This window comes from Patagioenas fasciata, chromosome 2 (genome assembly GCF_037038585.1).
Source record: "Patagioenas fasciata isolate bPatFas1 chromosome 2, bPatFas1.hap1, whole genome shotgun sequence".
NCBI lineage: Eukaryota > Metazoa > Chordata > Aves > Columbiformes > Columbidae > Patagioenas > Patagioenas fasciata.
Window position 1 is genome coordinate 53,356,204 of NC_092521.1, and position 27,261 is coordinate 53,383,464.

Consider the following 27,261-nt stretch of genomic DNA (forward strand, 5'->3'; position numbering starts at 1 on the left):
GCGCCCGGCCCCGCACCTCGGACAGCGCCCGGCCCCGCACAGCGGCGGAGGCGGCCGCGGCCGCGGTCCCTCCCTCCACAATGCGGCGGGGCGGGGAGGGGGCCGCGGCGCAGCGCGGTCCGCGCCTCCACCGCCCGCACGGACACACACACTTCCACACACTCTCAGGGAATCGTCGCCGCCGCGACTCGCTGCCCTGCAGCGGCTGGAGAGGGAAGGGCAAAAAGGAGAAAGGTAATAGCGATCTGCTCAGCAGGGAGACCGGCTAATTGCTCCTAATTACGTCTCGGCAACAGCCCCGCGGACTGACATTTCGGGGTGCGCTGCTTTCACAACAAGCCAACAGCCCTGCTAATTGGCTCTAGCGACACAGGACTTTGTCACAGTATTTTAGTTTTCAAAGGTTCATATGCTGAGGAATTTATTCTCTGATTCCACAGGCCTGTTAACCCAGCTCTACTGAACAGAAGCACTTTAAGTGGGAACACAAATGTTTCAGCATATAAAAGATGACATCAGGGCCAAAACCTAAGCAAATTAATGAATAAGTAATAAAATAAAGAAGAGGAGGGCAAGCAGTGGAAGAAGACAAAACTTAAAATTTTCCACCAACTTTTATATTTCACATTTAGTTTGTTTTTATTTGTAAAATCCATTCTCACATTTCCTGTGGACCCTGAAATTCTACAACAGAATTGAGAAGCACAACAGTCAGATGGGACAAAATTTACAAAAACTAACTGTCCTGGTTAAGCCTAACCTGCAAAAGGTATTTTGAAAAGTATTAATTAATCAGTGAAAATTAGAAAAAGCAAATAAAAATAAACAAGCAACAGCCAACCACAACAAAACATTTTTAGCATGAATATTTGCATGTAATTTTTTGCAATACGCAATATATTTTTCAAATGCACATTCATAACCTACAGAGATTCCTGCAAGTCTAGTTAATTCTCTTCCTAGTCAAGCAGTTTATACACACAGAATTCTCCAATTAAATCTGGAATATTTTATGTCTCCAAATAAAGCCTTATTCTTAAAATACAGATACAGAAAAGCACTGACCTGCTTAAATAATTCTGCCTATAAACTTCGGTAAGAACACAAGAATGGCACCACTGTCAAAGTCAAACTAATCATCTGGTGACAGGTTTTTTTTCTTTTTTTTTGGAACACTATATAAAGTAATTTCTCCTTGGGAATGCCTTCCAAATTCATCATCACACACCATTTCTACCATCTGATTTCTGGATATTCCTTTTGTCACAAGATCTTCCCCTTAGCAATTTCAACTTCTTTATTGTCATTTGTTTGTCTCCTCTCTTATATTTCAAAGATTCAATGTCACTTCTCTCTATGGCAAACAAATTAATTTACCTAAATATTTTACCTCTGAATGATTAGAAGTAGTGTTCCCTCTAAGAATTTTACTTCAAAAACCTTTAATCTGTGCTCTTTTAATTTTTCTCATCCACCTAATGTCTGAGACCTAACAGAATACCGAAAACCTGAATTAGAATAATTTCTAGTAGAAGTATCCCACGTAAAACACAGAAAATATTGCAGTAAGTAATATTCAGCATTCTTAAGAGATAGATCAAGGACGCCTTATAATTTTTAGAAAATCAGGACTGATCTATATTTTGGAAAGACTGTAGGAAAATTTGCATGGGTATTTTTTTTATGATTCATGCATTATGTGACCCCTGCATACTTGACTCATGTGTTCAATGGAGATTCAGCCATCATGAAAAAAAAAGTTCTTAACCCACTTTCCTCCTCCAAAAACCCCCAAACAAACTATTGGATATATTTCTACTACATACATCCTCAAAATAAATTGGATATACACTTTAAAGTGAGTGGGTCTCGAGATTGTGGAACAGCTTTTTAAAAGATTCTCAAAACAGTAAATACAATTCAGTGATTTGAAGGTCTGTAAGTAAACTGTAAAATTCTAGGTGGGTATCTTCAATTTGCTAACAGAACCTACACCATTCTTGTGAAAGAATACAGGTCATTAATTATCATGTTCTACACACATTTTTCTTCAACTGCTACTGTATTTAATCTAATGAATTACCCAAAAAGAGGCAAATTTTATTTTAGAATCTTCAGGGTTTTTTTCTCAAATTTCTGACAGAGGAAAAAATATCAAAAAGCATCTTGGGCTTCTTTTTTCATTTAATTCATTTTTGAATTTAAGATTTGGTCTCAAGTTCAAAATCACAAAAATCACTGAAATAATTGCATAGGACAGAGTTCTGTAGTGAACTGTCACCTCACAAAAATGTGCAGTTAATGCAGTACAGCAACCAAAACAAACACTGCACTAATTAATTATTCTCATTCAACTTCAGATCAGTTGAAAAAACCATCAGTTATGCCCCATCATTTTAAAAAAAGCCTTTGAGAATGAAACACAGTGGTAAAAATAAGGTTATAACATTAAAATACAATACATGGACTTGTTCATTTAAAGATGTACCATCAACTTGTATGGAACAGCAAATATGAAAGCACTTAAAAAACATCTTTATATATTTTTGTCAGTAATTATACAGTCCTCACCTTGTGTAACAATTAAATTCTTACTGTTTGAATGAGGAATTACTAGTCTCTGTATAACATCAGGACACTTAAAAATTCTCAAGTATGTATCTCCAAAGGTTTTTTTTGAAGAAACCTTAACTTGGTTAGAGGGTACTTTTTAAGAACTTTAACATTTTTAACAGTTAACTTCAACATTTTTAGACAGTTACAAAAATCAAGTTGACTGATGTCACTTTAAATCACCCATTGCTATTTGTAATTCTGTGAGTTTACATCTGAAGTAAACCCTTTATTCTAATGGAGCTGAAAACAATTATTTGGTCACATAGATTCAGAAGCTCAGTGAACATGTTTTAAGGAAGAAGTCATTTTTACCTGAAGATGTTCAGTGTTTCAATGTTTTGTTAACAAGAATGCACAGCTAACATTTTACAGGCAGGCATCTAACTGTTTCCGAAAGAATCATTTGGAAGTAATCACCTAAAGATAAATGAAAACATTTTATAATAAAATAATATAAAAATAAAAAGAGATAATCAGGAAGATTTTGTTATAACTATATAAAATTCTAATTTTGTAGTTTATAAAGCTTTCTCCCCAACTTTCAGAATAAACTAGTTCTGATTCATTTTTTTATTTCCTCACACACATCAACATTAATAATTATACCTAGCCCTTTGGGAGGGAAGATTAATAAGATCAGTAAATCACCTGAACTACTTGCTGCCTTTTGCTAAATTCAGTACTATCATAATGGTTTTCTAAAAGCAATGACAGTCACTGACTATCTTACGGTTAAGCTTAACAATAAAAATCTTTATTAGCCAAGCTGCAATACATTTCATCTGACTGTCAGTAAGAAATATCTAAAATTATTTCGATGTATATTGGAAGTGTCAAATGGCAATGTGTATAGCAAGGATCATAATATTCAGTGTCCTAGATTTAGATTAGAATAATTATGTCTCTGTGATTAATATACCTCTGATGACAAATGTAGGGAATAAACAGAGAAAGGAGAAAAATCAAAGCTGGCAGAAGTACCATTCTCCTGAAAAAGGAAGTAAATGAAAAGCCAGTTACCTTTCCATGAGTACTCCAGAAGAACAGCAATGCACACACTTTCAGTAGCCAAAGATACAAGACCTTGGAAGCCAGGAGCAAGAACATGCAATGTTCCCAGTGACAAGAAAAAGTGAATACCATTAGATTAATGTGGCCATTAGAGTTTCAATACATTAGTCTATTCATTTTTCTCAATTAATCTGATAAACTGCACAGTAATCAAGGGCTGAGATTTACAAACATGGACAAAGTTTAGATAGAGTCTAGGAGAAACATCTGTACAGTTTTGAGTTTGTTTTCATTTGTTTTTGTTAAATACCACAAAGATGAGTCCACCCAAGGACTTCTCACAGGATGTATAAAGACCCCAAAAGCCCCACTTTCATCCTGAGAATTCTCTAGCTGACTACATTGCCACCCTCACAATCTCTGAATGCCTCACACCCATTAATTATTATCTTCCAACAGTACCACAAGAAGTAAATTGGTATATTTGTGTTATAGATGGAGTCAAACTTACAGAGAAACTGAAACCAAAGCAAAACCCAACTGATACAAAACAAGGACCTAGATAAATTTAGGAGGTCTAAATACGAGACTGAATGACTCACTCAGAACACTACTACATATACAAAACTGCACAAAAACAGTGGAGCCAAAGTAATTGCTGCTACCACCTGACAAACCTGTGTAGACAGCAAGTCTCTTCACTGAGACAGATGAATGAGTCACAGTCCAAAATTCAGAGCCTTTAGATTACACAGGAATTCTTTTATACAGCAAGGAATTGAGTCTGGTCAAGTTCTTGGCTAATGACTCTGAATCTACAACGACTGACATGGACAAAGCCATACCATTCTGCACCATGGTAAAGATTCATAGGATAGGTTGGGACCCTGCCAGAAGTAAAATCCTCATCTTCAAACCTTTTCTGTTCTACCAGCATGACAACACATTTGTTGGACTGAAAATTACTATTTTTGCATGTGTCTTCCTCTTTTCTATGACAAGTGTTTTAAGACCCTGATCATACCACAGCTTATTGGTGTGTGTCACATGGGATAAGTCTTAAAATTGGGCACATGCTCTAGTCTTCAAATAACTTAAAAGGAACAAGGCAAAAAAGCATTTATAACCATGGCAAAACTGTTAACCAGTGTACTAAGGAGAAGAAAAGTCAGCTTTAAAATAGATGGAAAAATTTCAAACTTGCAAGATAATTCTGTTTCATTAAAGTCCTCAATAAATTCAAATATAAAATTTTGATAAATGTGAACAATGTAAATATTAAACTGCATGCTTAAATTAATGTTCAAAGAATCAAACAAAGGTATGTAAAATGTAAACATCAAAATCACCTTTATAGCATACTACTAAACATGTTCTTGCTTAAGAAATGAGAATGAGAAACTACTAAATTACACAAATAAATAATACAAACAATAAACACACAATGCAGTTTCCTGACTGGTTCTATAGGGTCAAAAGGATGGGGATTTCACCATGCATAGCTAAAAATTATACAATTTGACCAAATAAGATAAACATATATATTTAAAATTATGTTTGAAAACATCAACCTTGTTACAAAGGAAGGATTTAAAACAATGAAGTATCAAAACTTCAAATTAGGTTATCAAGATTCACAGAGCGTAATCCATGTGCAATTACAAAGTATCTAAATAGGACATCCTTACTGTAGCAGAATTTATCACATCCATCAAATCAGAGCTCCCCTCTGACTGCATTTAATCCATCCTTGGAACAATGGAAGATCTACAAGAAAGTCATACAACTGGATAAAAGAAAAGTTAGTTACTGAAGTGGAAAATTAAACCTATGTTTCATTTTGAAAACATTTACTAATGCTCTTAAAATGGGTCATTGTTGACTTCAACAAGAACACTTATGTCTAACATGCCTCTATTTATGACGGGATTCATGACATTTTTAAGTCAGAATTTCTGATGTATTTAATTTTTTTTGCAGACCTAATGCCGAACTCTAGCATAAGCATATATATAGATGTACATAAGCATGTATATAGATGTACATAACTGTTACTGCTGTAAACAAGGACAGCTATCTTCAGACCTCTAACTCATCTGATACAGAAAAGGGTGTAGTTGCTCCTTCCATCTTGCCAAGTAAACAGTTAAACTCTTTTCCCTCATTTGATTTAAGACTAAGAATTCCATAAAGAAAGTTAGAATACATTTATTTTCTTAAAAAAAAATCAAGTCTCTCCAACAGAAGCATTCCATGAGATCTAACTGCTTTTCAGAGGTATGAGGTTTCACATACAGTGCTGAAAAGTTAAAGATTGAAATCTTACAGCAGCATTACAAAGTTTATGTCTCAAAATCCTGGTTTAAGCTCTATTTTACACTTCAAGAGCAAGAATATAGTGGCCATTATTGTTGTAAATCTTACCGGAAAATCTGAATGAATTAGTAAAATATTACTGGGTAAAATAACAATATAAATAATAGCTGTAATATAAAATCTTGTAAGAAGAAAATATTCAAATGTTACTTCAGATGTGGAGAAAAAGACTTGTTAAAAGTAAAGCACAGAAAACTATGAAAAATATCAAAGAACAGAACTAATTTCCAGGAAATAACTTTTCATTCAAAGAAGTCAACTCTCAACAAAGAATGCCTTCTGTAGCCTCAGCTACACAATCAAAGAATTACATTTAAAACTCCTCAATCTGAAGTACCAAATGAAAATGTAAAAAACAACTACAACTTTTATATTCAGGCTTCCAAATGGATTCATACTTCTTATACCTGGAAAGAAATTGAAGCAAATCATTCTAAAAACTTTGAGTTTACCACAGAAGCCTAAACTAGAAAGACAGAAAAAAACCACAAAAACCTTAATGTGAAATCAGTCCAGCTGACATCACCTAGGAAATACAGAATCTATGCCTATAATCTGGATTTAGATTATTTGCAATAACTAAAAAGATTGTTGATGATTTTTACACAGTAAGTGATCTAAAATAGACCCAAATAAGTATGAAGTGAATTATTTTCTACTTCTAACACTTGCAAACAGTAACCTAAGTTGCAAAAATATAATTTTTCATCCTTTTGGGATCCCAGTTCTGTATTTCAGTGAATTGAATGCCTATTGTTTTTTATAACTATTATTTTCTCCTTAACCTCAGCAATTCGTCACAATTCAAGGCTTTGTAGGATTGTTCAAGGAGAGGCAAACAGGGTCAGATTAATTTAAATAATAAAAAAGAAAGAAAGCAAAACCCCCACAACTTCAAACACCAAATCCTGTTCTCCTGAAAAAGCAGAAATGAAACATGCATATGTCCCTCTTCAAAATCCTGCAAGTCTACCACCAGCAGTTGTTACAAAGGAGTTATGTCTGGTCCTTTCTCTTGCCTGGCTGGTTCTCACACTTTACAAGTGCTGTTTCATCACCTTGTATTTATTTTGATACCAAAGCTGGGCAAATCCTGCTTCATTCATTCTCCTAAATATAGCTACAAGCTCCTGTCACTTACCTTGGATCAAGTCTAATGATTTGGTTCAACAAGGAAGTCAACCCCAAACTAACTCACTGAAGCGCTGACTTACTTTGTTTTAGAAACTCACTTGTCTGTCTTATCCTAAAGCCACAAAAGCCATTAAATCTGAGGTAAACAAGCCAAAAGAAATAGATGCAAAAGGTACAGTAAGATAGGAGAGAATGAGATTATCCCTTTCAGCAACAATTTGCAGTTTCACTGTGGCAGGTGAAACAGAAAGCTGTTGTCTTAGGAGGCAGCTCCACAATAGCCAAAGTTGATCTAAACCGGAGCTGCTCTTCCACTGAACCTAGCAGTCAGGCAATCATGTCGGGCTGCTTAGGAGGTTAATTAAAAAAAATACACCTCAAAATGGTTACTAGTTTTCAGGTGCTTTGGCTCTCTGTGAAGTAGTTCGTTGAGATACTGCATGAGTGCTACTGCAGGCAAAAGAAGGACATTAAACTACAGCAACCACAGCTTTGATTGTTTTAAATCACCACAGATCTGATCCCTTGACCTTGTTTAGCTTTTTCCTTAACTTGCAAATGAGAACATCTCATAATTTAGCTGTGACTTGGATATGAAGCCTACTGCCTTGGTGCATTACGTGTCTCTGTTATCACCTAGGACAGACAAATAGGTTTAAGTTAAGAAGAGTGCTAAACCTGTTCCTGTGCTCTAAAAACACTGAAAATAGATCATCTTTGGATCAAAGCCGACAGACTTTAGTTTGTTAACAAAACAGTACATAGTATACAGCATATTAATGAGTAATCAGAATATTAACTCTACCATAGTTTGATGAATAGTAAATTCTACCTAGAGAAATAGGTTAAATTCTTTTTCAACATCACTTGAACCTCTCCACTCTGAAAAGTCTTCAAAAATAAAGATTTCGGCAAAAATAAAATAACATAATTTGGGTATGAGATTCGTCCAGACATGACAAACTTCAAGTTTATGACTACATAAAACAGAGGGAGCTGCTACTGATTTCACTACAGTTGAAATGAGAAGGTCCTGCTCCTTCCTCTTCCCTGTTTACCCTCATTCCTGCTCCTGCTTGAATACCTCCATCATTTACCTTGCATTGACACAGAAGTTCACCAGACACCTTTGTAAGCAGGCGAGAAGAAACAAGACTCACACTTTTGGCAGAATTAAGGTTTATCATAGAAAGCCCTCTTTTTAATGCCTTTAGAAGACTGTGTTCTCAAAAAAAAAAAAAAGGAAGATGCTTTATACCAAATAAAAATAGTGCTTAAGGTTTGAAATACAGAGAAACATTCCATTGTGAACTATTTTTCCATACAGAGGAAACCACTTTCTAGTCGCTTTACGGTTTTGCGAAGTAATTAGATGAAATCCTATTGTCATCTGAGAAAATGTTCCTTAATGTCCTAAGCACATCATATGAAAACTTCAGTTATTTTGTGACAGGACATGGAGGGAATGATAATGGGCTTATGTGGGATACAAAGAACATGGATCCTCTAGTGTAAAAAAAGAAAAGATTAAATGCTGCTTAGATATAAACAGTCAGTTTAACTAGGTATTTCTAGTGTAACAGAGCTGTAGGAACAGATAATTCATGGCCCTCATAGTCAGGAAAAATAAATCTATACACTGATTCTAAATGTTGGAGCTTAAGGTAGTGAACACAAATCAACAAATTATCATCTGCGGCCAGTGACTTCTTAAGCATGTGAAAACATGTTCTTAAATATAACTTTCCCTCAATGCATTAAATAAAAATCTGCATGTAATTTGTATTAAGTTTAATATAGATGCAATGTTTAGATCATTTTTCACAGTATATTCTTCTTTTATTCTCTACTCTGTTTGCCCATGCAACATTAAATCCAACATGTAAACAAGGCTTAACAGTATGCAAAAATTGAACCAACTAATATCTTTCAAGACATAGTCCTGAAAACTCTACTCTGTAAACCCTAAGTATACTGATAACGAGTACAAAACAGACAGAAATCATCTGCAGGTAACTGCTAACTTCCCTTGAAGAGAAACTCCTGCCTGGAGTTACACAGGACCTTGTATTGGTTCTGTTTCTAATTCCTAGAGTAGAAAAAAGTGGGGTTTTGGTCTCATACCATACTACCATACTACATCCTCTTGTCTAAGCCATCTGCAACGCCACTACAGAGGTTTGTTCCTGCAAGCACTGCCTGTGCTACCCTTGATCCTGAAAAACAGAATTAAAACTTAAAAGTATTTTTTTGTCTTTTAAAATATTCCAGAGATTGAGCTTCTGCGCATCTAAGTTGCTTCCATGTGCAGGTTACTCAAATAAATAAATAGGCTACTGGGAGGAGGTCAGAAAACTATAATACTATAAACTATAAGCACTGTAGGGTTTGGGGTTTTTTGGTTATTGTTTTTAACAGAATGACTTTGCAACAGAAATTATGAGGGGTTTTGTTTGTTTGTTTGTTTTGTTCTTCTGAAACAAAAAAGTGCTTTAGCTTTGGTGGAAAAAGTCGAAATGATCAATTTTAATAACTCTTATGATTTTATGATTTCAGGAAGATGATCTATTTTCAATGTATTACACCCATTAATTTCTTTTACTTCTGCCTTAAAATACAGCTTTACATCTATTTATATGCATAATATGTAATATGTAGTTACTGTCTTATATAGGTATTCAAAACAGCTCAGTATTATTAAAAAGACAACACATTTGGAATTGCCATTCAGTAAGAATTTCAGATTCTTGCCAGTACCACTTGTTTTACAAACTTGTGTTCTTTCAAGAACTACAGACTTAAAAAAAAAAAAAAAAAAATATATATATATATATATACATATACATATATATAAAAATATAAAAAACTATATCTTCGAAGGAATGTGGAATAAAGGTATCCAGAAGTTCTGCTTTGGCCATACTTTTTGATATCCATATATTGAACAGGTCAGATGTGGTACAACTTTATTCATATGGTCCTACATGTTTTTTTCAAGTTCATGTAAAAAAGATTAGATGCTTAGGTACAGAGTATTAAAAAACCAGTAAGACTTCAAAAGCCTATTTCTATTTTACAGACCTCTAATGCTGTTCATACTAGAACCACTGAAGTTCATAAAGTTTCAGAGTTCTATAAATATCTAACGGAGCAGGGTCTGCAAATAAAAAAAGTAAAAAGAACATTTAAAACATATAAATATTGTATAAATCACTATTTTTAGCTATTCTATTATTTCAGATTTCTTGTACTACATTTTAAAATCATTCCTGAGATGTCTCAACTCTTATGACACATATTTAACAAAATCTATTCATGGAAATCCTCCATCTGTTCTGAAATTAATAAGAATGTTATTATAATTGGTTTAGATCTATATAGAGACAAATGACAGACCAACTGCTGTAATGGAATTTTTAATGAAAACTTGCACATTTCTGACTGATTGGTTATACTAGTGCAATCTGCGAACTATCTGAAAAAGATGAAAATTCCTTAGATCTATCTTTTTCTTCTAGCTAGAATTATCCTAATCTGTAATGATCTGTAAATGTTTACATTCAGGAAAGTCATATGCTGTTAGTGGTAGATGCACTTTGTTTCAGAAATGCTTTGCCTCTTCTCTAACACGGACATGTGTCTAAATTGATAAGAGACTGCATAATAGATAATCTGTCCCTATGATCTGCTATTTTATTCTATAACTCACACAACTCTATTAATTTAAATACCCTTACTCACTGAAATCATAAAGACGATCTCTAGATTAAAAAACTGGGCCCCAATCCTCAAAAGAACTCCAGTTTGGGTACCTAAATGGCAAGATTTTGAGGTGTATATAGTATTCCGTACCTTACATGAATAAAGAGAAGCTGAACTCCTCAAACTTTTGCTACTGAAGCCAGCATGTGGCATTTTCTTTCACACAACAATCTTTAAAACTCTCATATCTGGGTCTAAACCTATCTAAAAGATTAAAGCAGAAAAACGAAAACACATGTACTCAACTGTGAATTGCTTCATTTTCTAATGTTTGCTTAAATATTGATCAGAAGGGTGTGTAGAAGAAGGAATGGGGAGAGGAAAAGGGCTGTATTTTGTTTGAACTTCTAGTTTCCAAACTGAATTGTGCCTAATAATCAGCCACATACCCATAGCTAACACAATCTGGATCAAAAATTAATCAGATACCACAGTTCAAAATGTGTTCTCTTTGTTCCTTTTGGTCTTTAAAACAAAAAAAAAAAAAAAAAAAACCAACAAAAAAACCCACCCTATTTTTAAGAACACACAGTTAAGAGCACAGTTAAGTTGTTATTTCAAACATTTCTTTCCACTCCTAGTCTTCTGAGCACAAAGCCTTTTAACTAAATGGTTATACTTCCTTAGTATTTACTTGCAACTGAGAAGACTCTGGTTTAGCATCTCAGCTGGTGTTGACCTTATAGACCCATTTGAGTCACCAGAAGGCCAAGGCCCCTTTCAAAACCTTTGACATGGGAGCAATTCCATTGGTTTCACAGAATTTGTTCCTATGACAGACTGTTAAGACTGAGACTCATGTAAGTCTGATGTAAGGTGTTTATGCTTCTCCAAGGAACATGCAAAGTTCTTCCCTCTGCACGTTTGTATTAAGAGTGTGCAATATCAATCCATCCCAAGCTACAAATATCATGCAACCCTCACAGCCATAATCTCCTCTTACAGCTGTAAGCTTTAACAACAGCAGAATTTACTCTGATGTAGAACACAATGTTATCACACTTCCAGTTGTGTGTCTTTCAATGCAAGCCTGCTTTTCTATAACAATTTCAAATTCAGAGTGTGATTGCTCGTGCTCCAATGTCAGAGGGCAACTTTCCTTAACTGTAAGTCTTGAGCTCTTTCTGCTCAAGCGTCTGCTGTCCCAGTGAGTTTCATGTTCACTTATTACTTTCAAAAAAAACCCAAGTCAGAGATGCTCTTCTTGAGAGGTTATTTAACTTACCCCTCAGCTTCAAGGCAGAATTAACTATATTTAAACCATTCCTACCAGATGTTTGTCTAACCCATTGCTGAATATCACCACCAGTGGAAACTGCAGTACCTCCTCAGGCATTCTGTTCTAACGATTCATTATTCAACTCCCTACAAGTTTTTCTTAATGTCTAATGCAAATGTTCACTGTTGTAATTTAAGTTCATTACTTCTTACACTCAGCATAGGAGACCTAGGGAAAATTTACTTCATCTTTTACTCTTTTGAACGCTTATCATAACAGATCTGTTTTATACAACCTTATCAACCACAACTTCATAATCGAAGAAAAAGGGAACACAATTTTAAATAACAAAACATAGCAAGACTAGTATATTTAGGAAAAAAAAAGTAGATCCCATATGGGACCTACTATCTTTATATCTATGATCATATACAGTAAAACATTTTAACAATGGTCATTTATCATGTTCCTCAAGAGAACCAATAAAATGTAATGAATACACATCCTCTGATGTTGCACCGATACAAAACGTATAGTTTGTTTACAAACTAATATTACTGAATGTAAAATGAAGTAACATTTTAAAAAAATATATTGGTAAAGGTCCAAAGTTTACATTTTCTAAAATATTAAGTTTATGTTTTATTTACAGACCAGTTTTCAAATAATTATTGGCATTTCAAGATAACTTCTGAACATGATGAGTACATGAATAAAATGTAGCTGCAAAAAAAACCCCAACCAAACAAAAAAACAATAATCAAATTTCCATACAACAGTTCCAAAAACGCTATTTTCAGTTTCTGTTTTGAAAAGCAAGACATGATCTACCACACAGTAACTTACCAGAAACTGGTCTAACACTTTCATATGCTATAGGTATCGCAAGTGACCAATGTTATCCATCCACGTACCCAAAAGCATGTTCTCTTTTTCCCATTCCAACTTCAAAAGAAGTTTTGACAACAGTTGTAGTCTTTACAAATTCAAAATAAATGCTCCATATTCTTTTGGATTACATTACCACTGTTATTGTGTCTTCTCTTGTTGATTACACATAGCAGACCGCAATCCAAAGACCAGGTATTTTGTTGAGACTCTGAGTTAACAGTTAAATTGGGAGCATCTACCCCAGCTTGTCTGAAAAAAAAATAGGCAACTCTAAGTAACAGACTATTAGCAAACACTGATTCTGGATGAATTATGACTGAAATCACTCACTGAAATCTCCCTTTTGCTGAGAGGTGGTGTGTCAGAAGGTGGAAGTTTTTAAACATGAACAGGCAGGTACGACCCACCGTGACAAAACCCAGCATGAACACTGTGCGTAGGTGTGCGACAGCCCATGGCCGTGATGCCCAACACTCACCAGTGCAGCTAATCCTCCCATGCTGCCAGAAACACTCCTTTGTCTCAAGTCTGCTACGCTGGGTGAACTGAAAGCTGCATAATAAAAACTAGAGCCTCGGGCTATATTAGCTTTAACTAACTTCTGCTGGGTCCAAGGAAGAAAAATATCTCCTCCTCCATGCTGCACCTTTTTCCTTTGTATCTCTGTCCCATCTCCATGGGACTGTATAAGGGTGAACACAGTAACAAATGAGGCAGACTCTTTTGCCCACAGAAAGGATTGGTGCATGCCACAATCCTTCTGCTTTGCCAGCCACAACCACTGTGAATAATGCCACTTTTCAAAAACCAAGTAGTTCATTAAACCTGCTACCTTGATTAAAATAAGAGGATATCTGAGGGAATGGAACAAGAAGCAATTCCATTTTGATCACCATCTCCCCTCAGTCTGTTGAACCAACCTCCAGCACCAACAATATGTGAAAAAGAGGAATTAAAAAGCTTAGGGAATCAACATCTGTTTCTCAAAAATTGTAGGTATACCACTTTTTAAAATTATGAAAAACTAGTATTTCCTTTCTGTGGTTATTTTCCGAGATCTCAGCACTTTTTAAACAAAACTCACTGATCTAGTTGTCTGCATTGTATGCAGTTCTCCATACTGGAAACAAAACATCAGACAGTGATGATTCCTGTTTTATAGAGAACTTGATCATATTCTCAAATTAAATTGGGTGTTAGTACATTATAGTGCTAATGACGACAAAACTATTTCGTATTCTAAGAATTCCCATCTCTGAAATGTTTTAAAATACCTAACCAAGCAATGCTATGTGTTGCTATGTAGCATTCAAATCCTCTAAAAATATGTTTTCTTGAAAAGATAATTCTCAGTCAAAATGTATGCCAACAATAGATTTTGTTCATTTTAATTTCTTATATTATTTCTGATAAAGTTTATGCTTTAGTTTTTAACTACAAGCTATCGTTTCTAATTGCTGCTCTGCTTCAGCAGCCATAGCTGCTGCCTGTAACTGTTCTGTTTCACTCTGGATGGAATTGGCTGAAGTAACTTGTTTTCTTTCACTGTGCATATTGTTCTCATGCCTTTTTAGATCAGATGCTTTAGCAAATGCTTTAGTGCAGGAACTGCAGACAAAAGGTTTCTCTCCTCGGTGTCTTCTTTCGTGGTCTTTGAGGTGGGACTTGTGCTTGAAAGCTTTATCACACATATGGCATGCAAATGGCCTCTCATTACTGTGAACTCTTTCATGCTTTTTTAGGTCCGGTGCACGAATGAAAGATTTTCCACATACCTCGCAACTGTAAGGCTTGTAACCTGTGTGTATTTTCAGGTGTTCTTTCAAATGAGCTTGCGTGGTAAAGCCCTTTGTACACATTTCACAAACAAATGGTCTATCAGCAGTGTGTAGCTTTTCATGTTTCCTCAGTCGTGCTTCATCAGAAAAGGTCTTACCACAAGCCTGACACACAATGTGTTCCCTGTGACCATAAAGCAAATACTCAAATTTCATATCCCCAGCTGCTGTGGTCCAACCTGGTGTCTGTTCATCTTTCACTTCACTTATGCCATCATTAAATGTCAAAGGCTGAGGGGTCTGAGATCCTAAGTCTTTTGATTCAGTTGTCTCCATAGGCTCTACTTCCTGGCCATAGCAGTTTACTTTTCGAACCTCTTCGCTTCCCAACTCTTTCAGAATTGCCTCTTGCACTCTCAGGGTAGTGGTAGGTGATTTTCCATCTTCCTGACTTGGAGGAGTTCCTTCAACTGTCACATCTGATGGACTGTCATCATGATCTCCAATTTCTTCCACCTCATCATCTTGGGTATCATTAGGCTCACCCACAGGACGGTTTATTTTTAGACAGTACTTGCTCTTGGACTGTGTGTTTTCTTCAGGACTAGATACATCACGTTTTTGAGAGCAGAGTTTATCCAGAAATCGAATACCAAGGATCTGGCCTGAAGACATCATCAAATTTACATCTTCTTTCTTAACAGAAATCTTCGCAGTATACATGTAATTCAGAACTTCCTCAAAAATATCAGAACGAAGAAAATCTATTTCTATTACTGATGAACTATCAACTTCCAGTTTTTTGAAAAGCTTTTTGAAGTAGGTACTGCAGGCAGCAAGCACGCACCTATGTGCTCTGAATTTAACATCTTCAACCACAATAGCTATATCACAAAATTCCCCTTCCAAACGTTGTTCATTTAATGTTTTCAGGAACACAGTTTTGTGATCATCATCATTATACTTAATGGTTTCAGACATACTGATGAAAAACTCCTGTAAAATAACAAGGGAAAGTTTTGTAATTTTTATTAAGTAGTCTAAGTCATAAAATCCCAACAGTTGATGCCACACATTAAAACAATTGCCAAATAAAATTCTTCCTTAATATCACCAGAAAAATCCTTTCTGAATATGAAAGTATTAGTCTGAAAGTTCTTTTAAAATTGTGAATACATAAAGGCCTTTCCATAGGTTATACACTTTACAGGACACATAGTGATTCATAGATGATTTTTTTTGTATCAATATATTAATTTACTAAAATATTTATTGATTCAATCATCCAAAATTGGAAACTTCCCTGTGAAGTTACAATTCCCAGTAAGTGTAAGGTCCAACTTCAGTAGAAGTCATTCTTATAGTTAAAGGAAATGTTCATGTATTCTGATTAATACTAAAAATATATAAGAAATATTCTAAATGTGTCAGCATAACAAACTAAGTGTGAAATATCAAATATAAGCCTTACCATGAACAATGCAGGAAATTTCCTAAACAAATGATTATTAAATATGTGACAGATGATTAACCCTTACAATGGGCCACCTTCAGCCTGAAAGACAGGAAGATAACATTTTAAGAAATTATAAAATGTATTCCAAAACCTGGTTTAAATTATTGAGCTAAAATAGAGCATTTTCAATTATTTTAAAAGATACAAAATCCACTGCTAAAATGCCCAGTTATTTAGACTGATTCTACAGATGACAGCATAAATTGATCTGATAGCACTGTTGTCATAAACTGTGTGTTTACTTTTCTCATGCCCCTTCATTTCTCTGACTCCTTCATGTCCTTGACTCTACTTTCCTGCTACTTACTTGGCACTAGATTTAAAACTCTCTTCAAGAAACTCTATGGCAGGGGTGTCAAACTCATTTTCACCAGGGGCCACGTCAGCCTCATGGTTGCCTTCACAGGGCTGAATGTAATGTCATGACTGTATAAATATAACTACTCCTACATTTACACAGTCCTAAAGTGGCATTTGGCTCCTTAAAGGCAACCACGAGGTCAATGTGGCCCCTCGTGAAAATGCGTTTGACATCCCTGAAATCAACAGAGTCAATCCAGTAACCAATCTATCAGAAAGGTGATTAGTCTTAGGCTAAATTAGTGAGCTCAGCAAGCCCAGCAGAGCGTCTGGCAAGCAGAGTAAAGGACAGCGCACCGGGCTCTGGATGGGTTCGCACTCGGGACCAGGGAAAGAGACATCAAGGATACCAGACCTTCAAACAGTGGAGATACTTGAACAGATAATGCAAAACATGTAATTTAAATTATTCAATTCCCATCTCCCACAGGGATCTAATTGTGAAGCAGGAAATGCAGCAGAGGAGGGAGATTTAATATTTGGTTCAGACACTTCTCTCCATTACCTAGCATAGAGATATTGGGAATGACTTTCCTAAATTAAAATATATGCATATATGCATATATGAAATGAAAGCATCTGACAGGTATATAACTTCCACTCTTGTCGCTGAGTGTTTAACATGGCATGGAAACACTTGGCTCCCTACAAATACCTTTACAGGTTTGACATGTCAGCATATAATGCTACTGACTAAAAAAAAAAAAATCTAAGGAAAGCCAAAATTATTTTCTTAGTCCTACATAACCAGGTGTTAATAGAGCCAGACAGGAAGTGCATAGATATTTGGAATACAGTAAAGAAAAACAAACAAACAAAACAAAAACACCCCCCCCCCCAAAATGAAACAACGAAAAACAAACAAACAAAACAAACAAACAAAAAACAACAACAACAAAAAACCCCACCAACCACAAAAAACACACTGTATTTTTGTGGCCTGTGTGGATCTACCATCCCAGGATAATGTATCAGTGCAACACCAAAGAAGGACGAACAACTACTTCAAAAGGACCCGTTTAGAGATCTTTACAAGCTAAGGAAAAAGCTGCTTGCTTTTCAAGCAAACAGCAAAGCATCACTGCTAATAACCTAGCAGCAATCCCGCCCTGTTTTGTTAAACAATAAGCAATTTTACTGCAATTCTGTGGAGATTCACTAAGCGAGAACCAATTATAGAAGTAATTGGCTGAAAACATTGTTGCTGAATGAACAGGGCTGTGTAATTGGTGAAAGAAACAGAGTTATCACTCTGAGAGTGTAGCACGGTAGGCACTTGACCTAAGTACCTCCAGCACTGAGGCAAGGCAGGGAAAAAGTCCATTGCCGTTGGGTTACTTACTCGGTGGGGTAATGCTAATCATTCCCACACACACACACACTTTTCACAGTGCCGTTACCATCATGGGAACGGGGCGGAAATATGTCTGGGGTTGTAACTGTTCGTGCAGCTCCTGCCGCCGCCGCCCGCGGTAGGCTCGGTGCCCGCCACGTTCTCTCTCTCGGCTCTGGAGGCGCACCGCCGCGGCGCTGGCTGCCGTGCTCGTCACCGCAGAGGCAGACGGGCGCACGCCTGCTCCATGCACCCGCCGGCGAGGACGCGGCGCAGGCAGGTTCCCGCCGGGGCTCAGCCCTGCCGGGCCGCCGCGGCCCGCTCGCCGCCGCCGCCACGGGAACCCGCGCCGCCGCCGCCTGGGGCCCGCGGCTGCCAGCGCGGCCCTGCAGCAGGAGACGCCGCCCGCGCTCCCGGTCCGTCGTCGGGGGCGCCCGCGAGCAGCAGGCGGCCTCTCTCCGGAGCGAGCCCGGGCTGCGCGGGGAGGCTCCCCCCTCCTTTCCCCTCGCCCCAACGGTTCTCGCGCGGCGCCCGCCCCACCAGCGGCGGCTGCGCCGGCCGAGACGCCGCCAGGCCGCGGCCGCGCGCCCCTTTGTTGCGGCCACCGCCGCGTGGGGCCCGCGCGCCCCAACGTGCGCATCCGTCGCTGGACGTGTCGTCCTCCTCCTCCTCCTCGCCCTCCCCCCGCCCGCTCGCCCGCCGCGCGCGCGGGAGGCAGGCGCGCGACAGCTCCGAGCTGCTGACGGCGGCGGCGGGCGCGCCCGTGGCGCCTCCATCTCACCCAGCGCGAGCTGCCGGGGCTTTAAGGGCTGCGGCCGTCAGCAGCCGGGGCTGCGGGAGGCGGCGGCAGAGAGCGGGGCGGAGGAGGAAGAGTCAGAGGCAGGGGGGCGCGCGAGGGACAGCGCGCGCGCGCAGCGCAACAGCGGCCCTGCAGTCGGGGTGGGGGGGGGATGGGGAAAGGGCTCGCGCTTACCTGCCGCCCGCGCGCGCGCGCGGAACCGCACTTCCCGGGGAGCGCGGGGGCTGCTGCTGCCGCCGCTGTCGGCGCGCGGTAGGGGGGTGGGGAGGGGGGAAAGGGAGGGAGAAGGGGGGAAATTTGGGGAGGGGGGTTGGGGGGGGTCTGCGCGCGTCTCTCCGGCCGTCGCCGCCGCCTCCTGCACGAGCACTCAGTGCGCGCGCGCGCGTCGGGGGCGGGGGTACGTGCATGCGCGGTGCGAGCAGGGCGCGCCTCTGCCGGGGAGCGTGGAGGAGGTGGGGAGGCGAGCGGACGGAGCGCGCCAGCACCATCTCCGATTTTGGGGAGCCCCCTCAGCGTCAGCGGTGGCCGGGCGGGGGAGGGGAGCGGCGGCACTCGCCGAAGGGGCGCCGGGGAGCCGCTCCCAGCGCGCCGCCGGCACCCGCGAGCCCGAGCTCAGCGGCGCCCCTCCCGTTACGCCTGGCGGCGCACGGGGGCGAGCCCTGCGCGGGCTCGGACGCGGGCCGGGTGCCGTGCGGGGACGGGAGCACTGGGATGCGCCGTGGCCGTTGAGCGGCGCTCGGAGGGGCGAGGCCGCGCGCTGCGACGGGCGGGAAGGGACGCTCGCGCCCGGCGGTGGCAACACGGGAGCGCGAGGCGGGCGCGGCGGGGTGCTGCGCGCGGGTCCCGCGCCCGCGAGGCCGGTGTCACGGCGCTCCGGAAGGAGCCGGGAGCCCGCGCGGCTGGCGGCTCCTCGCGGCCCCGCGGGTAATTTAGGCGGGATTTTTCAAAACGGGTTGTAGCTGTTGGGGCAGCTGCCGCGCTCTTACGCGGGGCTGTGCTTAAAGGGCAGGGACGCGACTCTGCCCCTCCGGCTCTGCCGTGGCCTCTGTGTGTCACAGGGAGGCAAACGCAGGTGCCCATCAAAATCCGCTGTACGCCACCACTTATCTTCCGTTGCTTAAACATCTAGGGGTTTGAATTTTAGAGAAATCACACTATCTCTAGCAGGAAATAAATGCTATTGTTGCGCTACTCATCTTCAGCCTCCTATTTTTCTCTTCAAAACGAGTTCATGAGATGCTAGCTTGATGGCACAGTGAAATAACCTGTGGATAAATAAAATTTTAAAATGTTGCTGTTAGTGAAAAATGCAGCGGTTCTGCTAGAAAAAGATAAAATGAAGTCTCAGTATAGTACTTGCTTGTGTTGAAAACTACAGCAGTATAAACAAGTTACTGGAATAGTGGAATTGTCCTCTGGGAGAAACATAGTGACTTTTTTCATCAGGTGCATAACTCCTGCCCCTTCCTGAGTCACTGATGTTTTTGTAGAATGCACTGATACAGGAAGTGAATTGCTGCCCAGTGCATCACTCCTTTCTTAAAAATTATTAATTTTAAAATATTTTTTCTACCCACTTTTAGATATAGTAAAATGACATCCATATTTTGCCTGGGTACTCAAAACTGCCAGGCTTATTTTTGTAGTAAATAGGTTATTTCCTTTCAAAAGGTGGAACTGTCTTAAATCTTTAAGTATTTGTGAATGCTAGACAATTCCCTCCAGTGTGGAAGGAGCTTCCCTTTTACAATTTCATTATGTGCTGTTTCTTTCTTTGACAGTGCCTCAGATGCTCCTGTGATAACCTTATTAGTCTTGAGAAACATGTCACACTCTGACCTGCAAATGACACTTCTTCCTTTTGTTATGCTCTCTGTTTGTGCTCCATCTGCACAGTGCCTGGCACAGTATGGATACACTTAATATCTAGAGTCAGCTTTTCCTGTAATGCAAGTAATCATCTGGTGGAGAAAAGCATGGAACCATAGGAAAGGTATGGCTGGCTGGCTGTTTTTTCTCTCTGCTTTTCTGTGTTTTCTGAATGCGTGCTGTGTATTTCAAATTGTATCATCACTGAGACACTAAAATAGAGGAAGGGTATGTTCACTATCCAGTCATGTTAACTATGAATTGTGGAGAATGAAAAATAAAGCATTGTTACTAACTGTGTCACATTTTTTATTACATATGGTGTCCCAGGTATTTGCCATGTGGTCTGAAGTTATCTGTCAGGTGAGCCTGCAAGCTGGGAGATGGACTTCCTCGCTTCTGTGTGGAAGTGCTGGAATGCTACCGGATTGTTAATGCTATAGATAACCGTATAAAGTGTGTACAGCGAGCAGCTGTCGAGGGTTAAGATTGCGGGGTGACAATCAAACCCTGGCAGATGTATTGTTAACCTTCTCTCCCCCCCACTTCCCCCTTTTGCCCCTCCCTCTCCCCCCTTCCCACTCAGGACAGGCGATCGGGAGGGAAAGAAGGACAGAGAGAAGAGAGTTGGAAAAGTTAAAGATGTTTTACTAACGCTACTAATAAGAATAGAGAAAATAATACAAAATATACAAAACCAATCTTGTAAGTCTCAGCAACTGCAGAGCCAGCACCCGAAGTCCTGGATTAGACTCTGTAGCCAACCGGAGCTGGATTCAGTCTCTCACTAGGCCTCAGTTCGCAGGGACGACCAGCAAGGTCCTCTCCTAATGTCAGCCATGAGGAAAAAGGGAAAAGGCAAAGGGAAAAAGGGACGAGATCCTCGTGATCTCCCACTTTTATATGAAGTATTCACGTGAATGGAATGTTATACACCGTTGGTCAGTCTCTCGATCACCAGTTTCTCGTTGCCCCTCTCGCGAGATGTCCATCCGTGCTTATCAATAAGTTTGCATTCCATTGCTAGGTTTAACCAAAACATGTGTCGGGTTCTCCAGGAAAATGCAGCTAATATGAAGGCTTTAGCTGACAGGCAAATTCACTAAAAGAGAAACTTGTTTTTAACAAAACCAGGACATTCCACCCCTTATAATATGACATTCACTGAATACTTAAACCTTATCAGTACAATCTATCAATATAATCTAATTAATCACTACTACTATATATATATATATACATATGTACATATATACACAGGAGTAATTAATCAGTGGACCATCCTTTGAAAAGTTCATTAAGTTCATTTTGTCACAACAGTCTCCCAGGGCAGGAAAAATGATACAAGTGCATCTCACGACCACTGTTTGTGGGTTAAGGACACCAACTTCGAAGAAGGTGTCGGGCGCCACTCGAGGAAGCTAGCTCTAGTTTCATCACCATTGTCTTGATCTGAAAGACACTTATTAAACATTGTTAGTGCAGCAATTCACATCATACAGTTCAGCATTGCATATTTTCACCTAAAATCAAATCCCCTTGAGGTACACACCGAACTTCTCCATCCTTAAGCATCACCCACCAGGTGCTGCCAGGTCCCTGGGCAAAAACAATCCCACGAATAGGTTTGCCTTTGCCTGAGGCAGGAGTAACCCAGACTGCCTTTCCTAATATATTTTTCATGTGTACTACAGGGACTTTATCTCCTTCTACAGTCCGTAGAATTTCTGATTGGGCAGGCCCGGCTCGATTGGTTGATCCCCTAGTGTTGACCAACCAAGTGGCTTTTGCTAAATGTGAATCCCAGTTTTTAAAGGTTCCACCACCAAGTGCCTTTAGTGTAGTTTTTAACAAACCATTGTACCTTTCAATTTTCCCAGAGGCTGGTGCATGATATGGGATATGATATACCCACTCAATACCATGTTCTTTGGCCCAATTGTCTATAATACTGTTTTTGAAATGAGTACCATTGTCTGATTCAATTCTTTCTGGCGTACCGTGCCGCCAGAGGACTTGCTTTTCAAGGCCCAAGATAGTATTTCGGGCTGTAGCATGAGGTACGGCATATGTTTCCAACCATCCAGTGGTTGCTTCCACCATTGTAAGTACATAGCGCTTACCTTGACGTGTTTGTGGAAGTGTAATATAATCAATCTGCCAAGCTTCTCCATACTTATACTTTAACCATCGCCCCCCATACCATACAGGTTTTAACCGTTTTGCTTGTTTGATTTTCGGCGCAAGTTTCACATTCATGAATAACCTGTGAAATAGTGTCCATAGTTAAATCCACCCCTCGATCACGAGCCCATTTGTATGTTGCATCTCTACCTTGATGCCCTGAAGCATCATGGGCCCACCGAGCTAGGAAAAGTTCACCTTTATGTTGCCAATCCAAGTCCACCTCAGCTACTTTGATCTTAGCAGCTTGATCCGCTTGTTGGTTGTTTAGATGTTCCTCGGTGGCTCGACTTTTAGGCACATGAGCATCTACATGACGAACTTTCACAGGCAGGCTCTCTAGCCGAGCAGCAATGTCTTGCCACAGTGTGGCAGCCCAAATGGGTTTACCTCTGCGCTGCCAGTTGCTTTTCTTCCATTGCTGTAGCCACCCCCACAAGGCATTTGCTACCATCCATGAGTCAGTATAGAGATAAAGTATTGGCCACTTCTCTCGTTCAGCAATGTCCAAAGCCAGCTGGATGGCTTTCACTTCTGCAAACTGACTGGATTCACCTTGTCCTTCAGTGGCTTCTGTAACTTGTCGTGTGGGACTCCACACAGCAGCTTTCCACCTTCGATGTTTTCCTACAAGACGACAGGATCCATCTGTGAACAGTGCATACTGCTTATCAGTCTCTGAAAGCGTATTATATGGTGGTGCTTCTTCAGCACGTTTTACTTCCTCCTCATCTGGAGACATCCCAAAGTCTTTGCTTTCTGGCCAGTCTGTAATAACTTCTAATATCCCTGGACGGTTGGGACTTCCAATTCGAGCTCGTTGCGTGATCAGTGCAATCCATTTACTCCATGTAACTTCGGTTGCATGATGTGGAGAGGGAACCGTCCCTTTGAACATCCAGTTCAGCACCGGCAGTCGAGGTGCCAGGAGGAGCTGTGCTTCAGTGCCGATCACTTCTGAAGCAGCTCGAACTCCTTCATATGCTGCTAGTATCTCCTTTTCAGTTGGAGTATAGTTGGCCTCAGATCCTTTGTATCCTCGACTCCAAAAACCTAAGGGTCGACCTCGGGTTTCTCCTGGTGCTTTCTGCCAGAGGCTCCAGGAAAGTCCATTATCTCCGGCTGCGGTGTAGAGCACATTTTTAACACCTAGTCCAGTTCGGACTGGTCCAAGGGCCACCGCATGAGTTATCTCACGCTTAATTTGTTCAAAGGCTTGTCGTTGTTCAGGGCCCCACTCAAATTGGTTCTTTTTACGAGTCACTCGATAGAGAGGGCTCACAATGTGGCTGTAGTCAGGAATATGCATTCTCCAAAAACCTACAACGCCCAAGAAAGTCTGTGTCTCCTTCTTATTAGTAGGTGGAGACATTGCTGCAATTTTGTTGATCACATCCATTGGGATCTGACGACGGCCATCTTGCCATTTTATTCCTAAAAACTGGATCTCTCGTGCAGGTCCCTTGACCTTGCTTCGTTTTATGGCAAAACCAGCATCCAAAAGAATATGAATTATTCTCTCACCTTTCTCAAAGACTTCTTTCGCTGTGTCGCCCCATACGATGATGTCATCAATATATTGCAAGTGTTCTGGAGCTTCACCTTGCTCCAGAGTGGTCTGGATCAGTCCATGGCAGATGGTAGGACTGTGTTTCCACCCCTGGGGCAAGCGATTCCATGTATACTGGATGCCCCTCCAGGTGAAAGCAAACTGCGGCCTGCACTCTGCTGCTACAGGAATAGAGAAAAATGCATTAGCAATGTCAATTGTAGCATACCACTTGGCTGCCTTCGACTCCAGTTCAAATTGCAGCTCTAGCATGTCAGGCACAGCAGCACTCAGTGGTGGTGTAACTTCATTCAGGCCACGATAGTCTACAGTTAGTCTCCACTCATCACTAGACTTACGCACTGGCCAGATTGGGCTGTTAAAAGGTGAGCGGGTCTTACTGATCACACCCTGGCTTTCCAATTGACGGATCAGCTTCTGGATAGGAATCAAAGAGTCTCGATTGGTGCGATATTGCCGGCGATGCACCGTCGTGGTAGCAGTTGGCACCTGCTGATCGTCAACCCTCAGCAGTCCTACAACAGAAGGGTCATCTGAAAGACCAGGCAAATCAGACAGCTGTTCAATTTTCTCAGTGTCCACAGCTGCTATACCAAATGCCCACCTATACCCTTTTGGGTCCTTAAAATACCCTCTCCTGAGGTAGTCTATACCAAGGATGCACGGAGCATCTGGACCAGTCACAATGGGATGCTTTTGCCAGTTTTGTCCAGTTAGGCTCATTTCAGCCTCTACAACAGTCAGTTCCTGGGATCCCCCAGTCACTCCAACAATATTGATGGATTGCGTTCCTTTATAATTAGAAGGAATTATTGTGCACTGAGCACCAGTGTCCACTAAAGCTTTGTACTCCTGGGGTTGTGTTGTACCAGGCCATAGTATTTGTACAGTCCAATAAACTCTGTTATCCCTTTCCTCCACCTGGTTGGAGGCAGGGCACCTCTAATTCCTGTTTTGCACAGTCTCTGGGTGTGAATTAGAGGTTCCTTCAAGAGCATCAGAATCTCTTCTGCTCCTTTTGTAAACTGGAGCAGCCACCTTCCTAGGAGTTTTTCCTTTTATCTCACGTACTCGTTCTTGAAGTTCTGAGGTAGGCCTTCCATGCCACTTATTCATGTTTTCTCCCTGCTCATGTAGGAAGAACCACAGTGAACCTCTTTTTGTGGGCTGTCTCTGCCTTCTCTCTCGAGATTGGAAACGCCTTCTCCTAACAGCTGAAACATAGGTTTGTGCAGGTCGTGAACGGTACGAGTCTTCTCTGAGCTCTTTGATTTCTTGCAACAGCTTTTCAAACCGGTCATCAGATTTTTCACACAGTTTCTCCACAGCGGAGACACAAGCCCGTAGAGAACCAGCAAGGCTGTCCTCAAAGTACCGGAGCTGCTCAATCACTTCATTAATTTCTTGTATACCTCTAGCCGACCAGACCATTCCTGCCAATGACTTAGCATATGCAGGTGGTGCACTTTGTACAAATCTGCGCCACATAGATTTTGTACAATTGATTCTATCTGGGTCTGTCCCCTCTTGGCTGTTTGGTCCTAGATAGATGATCTCTCGCACAGCTAATTCTCTCAGGAACTGGATACCTCTCTCCATAGTATTCCATTTCCCTAACTTGGATATACAATCTTCCTTGTAGGGAAATCTAACTTTCATAGCTGCCAGGAGTCGGGTCCAGAGAGTAGCGGCATTAGACTCTCTTGAAATTGCCCTATCAATGGTGGAATCTTTTGACAGAGATCCCAGCTGCCTGGCTTCACCACCTTCTAATTCAATTGTTTCTGCCCCATTGTCCCAGCATCGCAGCAGCCAGGTTAAAATATTCTCGCCTTCACGACGACTAAAGTCTTTTCGCAGATCTCTCAGCTCACCTGGAGAAAAGGACCGAGTGGTGGTCACTTCATCTCCACCCTGTCCTGATGATGATGCCTCTTGGGTTGATGTTGGCCCTGTGCCATCACCTGCTGCACGGGTAGTCTTTCTAGTGACTTTCTTACAACCAGCAACTGATGCTGATATGGGTTCACCATCATTTGATTCATTTTCAGAGTCTGAATGACTGTCACAGTGATTGCTGTGGTTACAGCAGCAACAGTGCCCAGTGTGTGAAGACGGGGGGGCTGCCTTGTTAGCCTTTGAGGCTGGAGAAGTAACGTTATCTGCAGCGACCTTGGCAGAGGAGCTCTGCAGAGGAGCTGTAGCTTCAGCCTGTGAAGCCGCGGTTGGGGGGGCAGTGGCTGCAGCAGCAGCTTTGGCTGTTTTGCCTCTTCTCGAGCGGCTAGGAGTGCTTTTTGCTAAAGCTTCCGAAGGCGCACCACAAATCTCAGGACTAAAAAGAGACGCAAACCTCCTATTGAACCTCATTTCTCTTAGCAGTAACACAAACTGACACACATTCAGCAAACCAAATAACACCATCACAGTTCTATCAAAGCTCCAAGGGTATTCAAAGTTCTCTAAAACATTTGCAAACTGTCCCAGCGAAAACACAAAAGTATTGTTAGTCAGCCTTTCTAAATATTCGCTTGACCAATTAGCAAATATAGAGCCATTCTGCTCTTTAATCTCTCCTGGAGGTTTTTCAAGGTAAAGCAGAAGCGAGTAGAAATTCATTAGCGGCTGCAGTATAATGAAATAAACCAGTGCCAAACCACACAGAATCATCATGACCGCTGTCCAGTTTCTTGTTGTTATATAATGAATACTTCGATTCAGAAAGAAACACCAACACAGATATGGGATCAGTGAGCACAATGTAGAAAATAACTGATACAACTTATGCCACAACATCTTTAAGTCAATGTAATTCACTTTGCCTTAATACCACTAAATAATATCCG

At 40.7% G+C, this 27,261-nt stretch overlaps 1 protein-coding gene across 2 annotated transcripts; it reads right to left on the bottom strand.

Annotated features, from left to right (window-relative positions):
* Nucleotides 1-12,489: 12,489 nt before the first annotated feature.
* ZBTB14 (zinc finger and BTB domain containing 14) lies at nt 12,490-19,353 on the bottom strand. Of its 2 annotated transcripts, none has more exons than XM_065832791.2 (3): nt 18,970-19,353; nt 16,259-16,342; nt 12,490-15,783 (listed from the first exon to the last, which is right to left on the bottom strand). In XM_065832791.2, the coding sequence occupies exons 2-3, from the start codon at nt 16,259-16,261 to the stop codon at nt 14,440-14,442; spliced, it is 1,347 nt and encodes a 448-aa protein (XP_065688863.1). In that variant the 5' UTR covers nt 16,262-16,342; nt 18,970-19,353; the 3' UTR covers nt 12,490-14,439. The 2 variants fall into 2 exon arrangements, with proteins under 2 accessions (XP_065688863.1, XP_071660325.1); XM_071804224.1 differs by lacking the exon at nt 18,970-19,353 and adding an exon at nt 18,064-18,280.
* Nucleotides 19,354-27,261: the final 7,908 nt, after the last annotated feature.